This window comes from Sceloporus occidentalis, unplaced genomic scaffold, assembly GCF_023333645.1.
Source record: "Sceloporus occidentalis isolate IW3139 unplaced genomic scaffold, rSceOcc1.0.p SCAF_21, whole genome shotgun sequence".
Lineage (NCBI taxonomy): Eukaryota > Metazoa > Chordata > Lepidosauria > Squamata > Phrynosomatidae > Sceloporus > Sceloporus occidentalis.
In genome coordinates this window covers 3,656,434-3,667,500 of record NW_028317001.1, presented here as the reverse complement: position 1 = coordinate 3,667,500, position 11,067 = coordinate 3,656,434, and the positions used below count along the sequence as shown (strand labels likewise).

Sequence of the window (11,067 nt, the reverse complement as noted above, 5' to 3'; positions counted from 1 at the left end):
AAAGCCACGTACAGTGCATCTGCATTACCGCATATGACGCGGGCGCACTGTACGAGGTTGAGAGTTGATTTCAAAGCAAAGTATTTGCTTTTTATTTCAATTGACACCTAGAAAAGGTTTAAACCATCTCTGCGTACCCCTTGCCTAAGAAAACCCTATGGAATCTATGGGGTCGCCATAAGGCACCTTGAAGACGCACTCAAAGAGAGGGAAAACTCTATGCTATGGAGGCATTGCTTTCATTCCCAAACGTTGAAGGGCCGATGCATCTGTTGGGAAAAGAGCAATGGCTTGTATAGGTATAGGTGGACTTACCCTATTTACTTGACTATAGGTTGACCGGGTACGTTTTGGAGCCAAAATGAAGGATTTTGATCCGTGGATAAGACAAGAGTAAAACTTAAGGGCAGGTAGCAAGGGAGATAAAGGATAAAGGACATGGAGCCACTCTTGCGCCCCGCTGTGCCACTTGCCCGCTTGCGCTGGGACTCCAACACGTCGTAACACTGAGTGACATTTTAATAAGCGCCGAACGGGCAAAGATTCCCGTTAGGATGCTTTGAAAATTGATAATTAGTAGATCGGTGTCACATTATTCGATACCTTGCCGCCCCGCCCGCGCCACCCCATGCCAGCGGAGAAACCCAGTGGCTTCAAGAGGGGCTGACCCAAAACACGATATTGCCCTTGGGTGATGTTTCCCCTCCACCTATCCCTCCATCCGCCCACGCACCTCTCCTAACCCCCGCACCATGCGCAAGCGGCACATGGATGCCGCAGCCCCACAAAATGTGGCGTTGGGTGGAAACGACAGCGGCGACTCAGGGGTTAAGAGAGGCAGCGAACCCCTGGCTAATGAGCAAGTATGCAGCAGGCGCCGCGCAAGATAAATGGAACTCTCTCCGCTTCTGCTGGAGTCAGCATGAACCGCGGCCCTGCGGCTTGTTTGTGGCAAATGGAGTGCGCAAAATATCAAAGGGCAGTGATCCAGAAGACGACCAGCTTTGACAAATTTTAAATTGGCCAGAAAGAAAAACCAGCAAAGAGAGAAACGGAGAGAGAGAGAGAGAAATTATGCAATCCGCTGTGTCCTACAATCTTGACTCTTCCTGCCATTGCACAGCATTAGTGCGCGGCAGCGGTGGCGAGGGGCATGTTTTTTCGTACGGGGGGCGGCCTTAACGCCAGCGTCGCCCAACACCGAGAGCAATTACGAGTCATCTAAAGCAAGACACTTATCAGCCGCAGAGGCTTTTAACGCACTCGACTGGGTGCGTTGCGCGCATGGCTGGGAAGGGGTTCGCCTCTGGTGTCGCCATCGTTTTAATTAAGGCGGTGTGGGGTTTGTGCAGGAGTCATTAGCCAGTTTCTGGGAACACTGGAGTTGGCACAAATTAACATACACATGCACATACACACAATATGGCTCTTTAAAAGAGAGGGGGAAAAGGGGCTCGGAAACACGATCACGACAGCAGAGTGCACTTTTTCGTGTCTTGCGCATGAATGATGTTCAGCACAAACCGGGAGGGAGAGGAGTGATTTAAAGCTGGCCTCCCAACAGCGGCCGAATTGGATGCAGGGTGCAAGTTCAGCACATCCGAGGGTCGCATCTGCAGGAGGCGCATGGAAGGGATAACATGATTTTCATCAGTCCCCCCACAAGCCACTGCTACAAGACGGAAAAGAAAAGCAAGTCTCTGGAAGGGGAACGCCACTTTCTTTCGCTGTATCAAAAAAGTGCTCCATCCATCGTTAAGATCCATTCCACTTTCACACCAATTTCTTTAAGTCAATTAGCTACAATAGTCAATTCATCATCAATGAATACTAAATGAATGAATTAATGAATGAATCCTAAATGCTGGAGAGGAAGCAACTGGTAAGGAATACTCAGAAGTGAAGCCTATGGATTTCAAAGAGTCGTCGTATGTCGACAGGCGGCTCGAAGGCGCATACGAACACATAGTCACTAAACTGGTGAAGGGAGGGCAGAAGGAAGTATGCTCGTCTCTCCACATTTATGGCTTTGACTTTTGTGCATTTGATTATTCATGGATTTTATTAATATGTCCTCTCTAGGAATATCTTGGTCCTCCAGCACAACTTTTTGGTCAACTTTAACCAAAATTCACACTGAAAGACCTGGAAATTCCTAGAGAGAATACTCTACTAGGCATTTGCAACTTCTCCAGTGCAACTCTATGGTCAATGTCTGGCAGATGTTGACCACAGAGTTGCATTGGAGGACCTAGAGATTTCTAGAGAGAACACTCCACTAGGCCTTTGTAGCTCCTCCAGCGCAGTTCTATGGTCAGTGTCTATTGGTCGTTGGCCACAGAGTTGCCCTGGAGGACCTAGAGGTTCCTAGAGAGGACACTCTACTAGGCCTTTGTAGCTCCTCCAGCGCAGTTCTATGGTCAGTGTCTATTGGTCGTTGGCCACAGAGTTGCCCTGGAGGACCTAGAGGTTCCTAGAGAGGACACTCTACTAGGCCTTTGTAGCTCCTCCAGCGCAGTTCTAGGGTCAGTGTCTGACGGACATTGGCCACAGAGTTGCCCTGGAGGACCTAGAGACACCTAGAGAGGTGTCCTCTCAGGTCAAAACATAGTGTTTTTGTTATTTGCGGTTTTCCCACATTCACAGGGCTCCTGTGCCGCTAACCCCAGCAAATGTGGAGGGATGAATGTAGTTGTAAGAAATGGTTTTGGAGTAACTGGTTAGCACCAAGACTCACCGAGCCGCTCGGCCAGACGCACGTAGATGGGATCCACGCGCCGCATCGTTTTCACCAGGTCTTTCTTGCGGAACTTGATCTCCACCGTCCCTTCGGGCTCCAGAACGCCGCCTCTAAAGACAGGGAAATAACAGTAATAGTAATAATAATAATAATAATAAATGTTTTATTTTTTATCCCGCCTCTCCCAAAGTAAGCACATAACAGGGAAGACCCAAATGTGTTCTGTCCATAAGACCGAGAAAGTACGAGGGTACCTGCTGTCCCGATCTGCATACATCTCCATGTGACGAGGGTTAATGGTGGGGTCGATCACGACCCAAGAGCCCCCTCTCAGCTCTGCTTGCGGCGGGATGTAGACAAGGACTGGCTGCCTGTACTCCCGCAGGCCGTCCACGATGTAGGCCCCGAACTTCAACACCTGGTCATACATATCTGCGGGAGAAAGTCCACATCAATTGGTGCGCCTATATTTATACGCATGTGTGTGTACATATATACCCTTGTCCCTTCACGTTCGCTAGGATTAGGGGCACAAGACTGACAGACATTGACCCTAGAACTGCGCCGGAGGAGCTACAAAGGCCTAGTAGAGTATTCTCTCTAGGGATCTCTAGGTCCTCCAGTGCAACTCTGTGGTCAACGTCCAACAGACACTGACCATAAAACTGCGCTGGAGGAGCTACAGAGGCCTAGTAGAATATTCTCTCTAGGGATCTCTAGGTCCTCCAGTGCAACTCTGTGGTCAACGTCCAACAGACACTGACCATAGGACTGCGCCAGAGGAGCTACAAAGGCCTAGTAGAATATTCTCTCTAGGGATCTCTAGGTCCTCCAGTGCAACTCTGTGGTCAACGTCCAACAGACACTGACCATAGGACTGCGCCAGAGGAGCTACAAAGGCCTAGTAGAATATTCTCTCTAGGAATCTCTAGGTCCTCCAGGACAACTCTGTGGTCAATGTTCGACAGACACTGACCATAGAACTCACTGGAGGAGCTACAAAGGCCTAGTAGAGTATCCTCTCTAGGAATCTCTAGGTCCTCCAGGGCAACTCTGTGGTCAATGTTCGACAGACACTGACCATAGAACTGGATTGGAGGAGCTACACAGGCCTAGTAGAGTGTTCTCTCTAGGAATCTCTAGGTCCTCCGGTACAACTCTGTGGTCAATGTCCGACAGACACTGACCATAGAACTGCGCTGGAGGAGCTACAAAGGCCTAGTAGAGTATTCTCCATACAATAAACAATGGCATATCAAGGGAGGAGAAGGCTGCCTTCTGCCATACAAGTTCTATGTAGCTGCAAAGGTAGTTGTAGTAATACTTTACTAACAACAAGTAGCCCATTCCACACAGCGTACATTTAGGATGGTGCCACTAGGGTCCTTGCGCCTGCGCAACAGCATCCGAAAGTGCTGACAACGGAGAGAAGAAACTTTTTAACTCCATCTCCGGGTGAAGGAGAAGATGCACACACACGCACTTACACACACACTTACACACACGCAAAGAGACCTATAAGTGGAGTGACAAATTTATTACTAATTAAATAATCACTTTATTATTATATAGCGCCAGCAATAAACCACTTGACGCCCCCCTTTCAGCTAATTCCAGTGTTAAGAAAATAATTGCTCGATTCAAATTGTTTTAACCAAATTAATTCTTTTAGGAGACGTTTTTTAGTAGTGCGACATAATAAAATAATTGCGTAATTAGCGTGGCGTTTTTCACTCCTGCCATGAGCGCATATTTTACTCGGAAGAAGCAAAAAAAGGAGGAAGGTGGTGCCGGCTCGCATAGAAGGAGAGGTAAAATTAAGGGAAAGGAGAGATTTACACATTTATATCGGCTGGTTTTGCACACACTTCCATGGTTTTGATCTAACTGCAATGGGCACAAAGCTCTCCTTTCCTTGTGCCCAGATCAGTTGCACAAGTATGGCCACTAGCTATATAATATACCCATGGCTATTAATGTTCTCCAAGCGAGACGCCACAAGTCAAGCCTGACCCACACATTTTGTGGCCAAATCGGTGCCACTTCCCAAACCATGTCTAAAAGCTGGCTGTCATTGTGTGCCTTCAGATCTTTTCTGACTCTCATAGGGTTTTCTTGGCAAGGTTTGTGCAGAGGACCCTTGCCATTTTGCCTCCGCCGATTTAGACCAGGGTCCAAATCCCAATGGGGCTGAACTGGGATTTGGACCCTGGTCTCCTGCCATGAAAACCCCATGATAGGTTCACCTTCTGGTTGCAATAAGTCCTAAGTCGGACACACACCGTTTCCAGAGTCCTAGTCCAACACTTGATGGCTCTTGAGGTCTCTTCCAACTCTACAATTCTATGAGACCCTGGCTTTGTTCTCTTGGCTGGATGTTTTCAGAGGTTTGCCATTGCCTTTCTTTGAGGCTGAGAGATAGTGTCACCCAGTAGATTTACACGACCGAGTGGGGATTTGAACCCTGGTCCCCAGAGTCCGACACCCAGAGCCCTATGCCACACTGCGAAGATGCTCACTGTACCTGCAGATTCATCTTTCTTTAACGTTGGCAATGAAACAGAGTCTGCTGCCACATCGGAAGGCACCAGACTAGCTTCCCATCAACTACTGCCTGGGGAATCCTAAAAATGGCCCTATAAAGGATCTCTTCCCTTGTAGACCCTGTCTCACTTCAGATGGTGGGGACATTTGGTCCAGGGATGGGAGATGCTCTTAAAGACCTCCTTTCACCAATATCGGTTGAGCAATGTGCTTTGAACTGATCTGGGAGATGTGGAGTCGAAGGCTTTCATGGCCGGCATCCATAGATTTTTGTGGGGTTTTCGGGCGATGTGGCCCATGTTCTAGAAGCGTTTCTTCCTGACGTTTCGCCGGCATCTGTGGCTGGCATCCAGAGAATGCTGGCATGGAAGTCACACAGTACATATATACCCAACTCCTTTCCAGTCAAGCATTTTATGAAGATGCCAGCCACAGATGCCGGTGAAACGTCAGGAAGAAGCTCTTCTAGAACATGGCCACATCGCCCGAAAAACCCACGACAACGATCTGGGAGATGTTCAATGAGCCACCATAGAGTATTGGTCTGAGCACTTGACTACATCTGACGCACCATCTGAGAAAGCAGACTGAGTTTATGAAAGCGTACGCTACAACTTCTTTTGCGCGGTTAGTCTCAAAGGTGCCACAAGATCCCTTGGTGTCACATCAACCACCGTTCTATTTCCTAGCCAAGAAATCTACTTTCTAGGTGCTCTCTCTTTCTCAGTTCCAGGCAAAACCCAAACTGGAATCCAACTCGGCGGTTTGGGGGTCGCCCCAAAACCCAAACAAACCCCGAGCAATGCGTCCGTCGCACCGACATAAAAAGAGTCTCCCAGATCCATTACGTCCGGACGCCACCATGATACAAACATGTCCTTTTTAAAAGGTCTTTTTTATTCTAGTTAAAATCTCCGTTAACTGTTCCCTTGTTGTTGTTGTTGTTGTTATTTATAACTTGTCCTGGGGGGGGGGCAAGTAGGAGAAATAATAAGCGTAACATGAAAAACCAACCGAGAGCGACCCTGCCGCGCCGCCAGCGAGGCGGTTTAATATCTTTGGGATTTGCATCCTATCAACCCTTTTCACGCTGAGCCCGAGACCCCGGTGCTAATTTCGAGTAAATTTCACGCTTGATGTCTCGCTGTCGCGGGTCACCGACGGTTCATCCAAATAAACCATTTCCCTCCATCTAAATATTCAAAGCATTCTCTTGGAATATAATAATAATTTAATTTTTACATTATGCCGGATAGCCTTGCGGCGAGCGACGCAGGGCGTTTGCGCGGCGGAAGGCAACCTCCTTCTCCTCCCTCGACGTGCCATTATTTATATATACGTATGCATGCAAATAAATATATGCACACAAGCTAATGCGCGGACATAACGCACATGCGCCGGCTTAAATTAGACCTCCTAGGCCGACTTGTAAAGAGTTCCCCCCCTTCCTCTCCTCCTCCGCTAATGTCAATTCTCAACATCGCAAGAGCTATCTCTAATCTTTTCCTACTCATTACACACAATTTTGGAGTCATTTCACCCACAGCGCTGCCGTTTCCGGGCGGTGCGCGTGTGTACACAGGCGTGTGTTTGTGTGTTCTTAGGCGCACCGAGGGGGTGGTATAATTGTTTATTTTCACTCCCGGCTTAATCCTCCCCAACCCACCTCCCTCTTGCAGCCCCCCTAACTCCCCCCCGAATGCCAAGCCAAAGCGGTAAACATCTCTCCAAGGAGTGCGGGAAGGATGCCAACAGATACTGCCGTAACCAGCTCCTTGGGATCCTATGCATGCCAACGCTGGATTAATATCCATTTGTGGGCACTATTACGATAAGGCCTTTTTTTCCGGAGACAGGGAAGGGGCTTTGCAGTGGTGACCCCTTACTTTGGGAGATTCCTCCTCTATGGTCAATCTGAACCTTTAAAGCACTTCCCCCCACCTCTGTCCATGCCCCGTTTTAAAAGATAGGAGCGTGATGTTGCAGACATTAAAAAGGTGGTGAAGAAATAGTGGCTGATACAGTTTGTGACGTCCCTAGTTTGTGACGGCGAAGGCTTTCACGGCCAGCACCCATAGCTTTTTGTGGGTTTTTCGGGCTGCATGGTCATGTTCCGGGAGAGTTTCTTCCTGACGTTTCGCCAGCATCTGTGGCTTTGGCATCTTATGTTTTAAGTCTCTGAAGATACCAGCCACACGTCAAGAATAAACTCTCCTAGAACATGGCCACGCAGCCCGAAAAACCCACAAAAAGCTATAGTCCCTAATTCTAATCTCACTCCTGCCACAAGTGAGAGACACCTTCAAGTCCCTGAGTTCAGGACAAGGTGGGTTCAAGACGTTTTGCTGCCTAAGGCAGAGTACAAGATTTGTTGTACCCATCTCTTTAGATCAAACCTAAGCAAGTGTTTGGGGGCCGGGGGCCAATTCCCTATAAATTCCCTATTCCTTATAAGTCCTATAAATACCAAGCATGCTACCGAGTGGCTGCTGGAACTTGAAACAGGAGCAATTCCTGGTACGAACGTAGACATGCAGCACCATTTGGGCACAGATGCCACTAAACCCAATCGCAACAGTTTGGCATCTATAGTGCAAAACAAGCCACGTGTCCATCTTTTCCCCCCCTCAGTCACCAGCTTTCCGTTGACCATGATGGTTTCTCTTTTGACCATGGCCGATGGGGTCCCCGTTTTTAAAAAACGAATTACCTTTCATTCCTCCCGAGAAGCCTCTCCAGTTGGCGAAGACCATCAGCGGGAGTCCTTCCCGGTTGAAGTCCTTGATCGCTTGCGCCGTCTTGAAGGCAGAATCCGGGAACCACACCTGGCCGGCTTGCTGGATAATCTGTCGGAGAAGGAGGAGAAGCTGTTTCCAGAAAGCGGTCCCAAGCGTGTGTTTCATCGAGACACAGGCCTTTTGGAGAGACGTGGGACCCATGGCCCCCACAAGTCTCACTGGACCACACAACACCATGCATCTTTTAACTAATGGTTACGCCAAAGAAAACCTACCTTGGCTTCGGAGTCTAGGTTGGCAGGATCGGCAGGGATGCTCAGCTCCACCGTCCGGGTTTCGACAGCCACAACTCCCACAGATATTCCACCGAGCCTATAAGCAGCGACAGAGAAGGTTATGCGCCAAAGACGAGGGCTTTCGAGCACAAAGTCACCATGCTTCTTGTAACTTTGAAAGCTCTTACAGCAGTGGTTCTCAACCCTTGGTCCTCTATTTGAGACTTCAACTCCCAGAATTCCTGAACAATGAGCACACTGACTGGGACCTCTGGGAATTGAGGTCCAAAACATCTGGAGGCCCAAAGGTTGAGAACCATTGCCTTAGAGGAAGGCGCAACCACAGGGCTCTGTCTTAAAGCAGCCACTTGTCTCTTCCACATTGGGGCTTATGTGAACTTATAATAATAAAGAAACCCTATCTTTATCCCATGCATTACAGTTATTTATTGGACTTCGAAGAGGTGGGAACAGATGGAGTCAAGGGGGAGGCAGAACAGACTCAAGCGGTAACTTCGGACGGTCTGTGAAGACGCTACGTCTTGTTTTATTGCGTGTCCCCCGACAAGGTGCCAAAGGGAAAAAGAAGGCGACAATTTATAGCTAGTGGCACACATGTGCGAAACGTACACGCAAAAAGATGAGTTTGGGTGGCACTTAGAGTAATGATGCCAAAAGAGTGTGCACAAGCGCACACACAAATATGATTCTGTGCAAGAAGCATGGTTTCAAAAAACCCAGGTCTGCCTTTAGAATAGAGCAATACAATTGAGTAAGGTCTTCAATTTCCTACTGGCAGGGAAGGCGGCGGAAATAAGTTTTAAGCATCCAAGGAACATATAGGACTTTTGCGCTCCTGGTTTTAATGAAACGTCTCACTTGGAAACATAGCGAACTGTTCCGCAATACATAAAGCGCCTGCCTTTAGATGCAGAAATAGCCTTCTTTTCTCGCTAGGTATCTGGGCAGAATGATCGCAGAAGAACCTAGTTCATTTTCAGGTTTTCCCCCATGTTTCGATTAGGCTTCCCAGGCTTTGCGTTTATTTATCTGGTGGATTTATATGGGATTCAAAATGGGATTCAAGATGACCAACTCCTTCGGCTCAATCCTAGGAATTGGAGTCCCGAAGCCGGTTTGACTCTTCGTGAAGCCTAAACAATATTACGATGACCATCCCGACTTTTAGGTTTGTTATGTGAGAATGATGAGAAAGTATGATCCCTCAAGCATTTTAAGCAATCTAGAACCCTCTAGAGCACCCAGTTTCCTTTCTCTTTTATCTTTCTCAACATCGTACTATTATAATAACTTGCCTCGCTCTTCCGACGACAACGGTCTGAGCCCAAGGTTGCATGATCTCCAGGAAAGAGCCGTAGTCAAAGAAGCCACTTAGCCACTGGCCCTTCTGAGCTGGAAAGAAGAAAGAGGAGGGGAAGGAAGACGTTAGGAGAAATGGAGAATGCTGCATGGTGCCACAGCAAGTCTCCAACTGGAGAACTGAGACTGTGTTCCATAACTACACTGCAGAAATAATCCAGTTTGAGACTGCTTTCGTTGCCCTGGCGCAATGCTTGGGCAGTGCGCTTTGGATCTGAGTTACCCTGGGTCTGTTCAACTGTAGCTTCTGCCACTGCTATGGAGAAAAATGACTGCCATGCAGTTATATCCCTCACTTCCTAGGAAGAACATGACGGCAAATGGGAAAAGACTAACCTGTCCTTATCCGTCACAAGGGCTTCCATGCTAACTTTCCTCATCCCTCCCCATTCCTTTTTCTTTTTTGTGCCATGACCGTTCAATTGTGAGCACCGTGGACTTCATATCTATATACAGGACTTATCAAACGTTCAACGATTGATAACAACCACCAAATCCCATCAGGTAGGGATTGTAACTTATATGTCACCAACCAGCTTGGGCCAAAAAGAGGGCAATGCACAGGGACTGACCAAACCAGGCAAGAGTCCTTGGCGCTAAAAGGTCGGAGCAGTTTGGCGGATGCTTCCTGATCTCTGCGTACGTTTTGCGCAAGCTCCCTTCGGAGCTGAAAGACTGCGGTTGTTGCATCTTGTATGGATCATCTTTAACCTTACCACTACTAATGTGCAAGGCAGGTAGCGCATATGCCAAAACATACTGCAAGTGGAGACAAACAAAGCATTAACTACGGAACTGCCCGCCTTACCCTCGGATACTTCATTCTCTTTAATTTGCTCATCTGCATAAAGAGAGCCATTTATCAGCGCAAAGCATCATTTATTGCTAAACAACGGGATTCAGGGAACAGGAGAAAATGTGCCTGCCTTTACTTAGTAACTCAACAGGGTGGAATTTCCTCTGTCTTTTGAGTTGCGCGGCTAACGTTTGTCAAAGGCCGGGCAAAGCATGACAGACATCGCATTGACGTTCTCTATTTCTGTGCTCCCCGCCACAACTACAACTTCGGTAATGAGGAGACTCCGGTCCAACACACACCGCAGAAGTAATCCAGTTTGAGATCACTTTAACTGCCCTGGCTCAGTGCTAGGGGATCCTGGGATTTGTAGTTCTTCTTCGTGGTCTCTGTGAATCACACAAATGGGCTATTTCTTTTGTCCGAAGGCAGGTACCTTTGCCATGGAAAACCTCCCACTGACCTTAGCCAAGGACAGACACGCTCTTTACAAGCCTGGCTTGTCTGCGACGAACACCTTTTTTTGCGTGTTCAGCCTCTTTTACAACGCTATAATTCCGAACAAGCGGCTCCTGGCTCTTGCAAAAGCCGAGT

At 48.1% G+C, this 11,067-nt stretch overlaps 1 protein-coding gene across 5 annotated transcripts in view; it reads right to left on the bottom strand.

The window, feature by feature from the left end:
* ACACA (acetyl-CoA carboxylase alpha) overlaps nucleotides 1-11,067 on the bottom strand; it is a 109,068-nt gene that overhangs the window by 11,799 nt on the left and 86,202 nt on the right. For all 5 annotated transcript variants that reach the window (XM_089483860.1, XM_089483862.1, XM_089483861.1 and 2 more), the window contains 5 exons: nucleotides 9,614-9,710; nucleotides 8,298-8,394; nucleotides 7,995-8,130; nucleotides 2,995-3,172; nucleotides 2,738-2,850 (listed from right to left, as the gene is read on the bottom strand). In XM_089483860.1, the coding sequence (XP_089339986.1) occupies nucleotides 2,738-2,850; nucleotides 2,995-3,172; nucleotides 7,995-8,130; nucleotides 8,298-8,394; nucleotides 9,614-9,710 (621 nt within the window). The remainder of the gene's footprint in view (nucleotides 1-2,737; nucleotides 2,851-2,994; nucleotides 3,173-7,994; nucleotides 8,131-8,297; nucleotides 8,395-9,613; nucleotides 9,711-11,067) is intronic.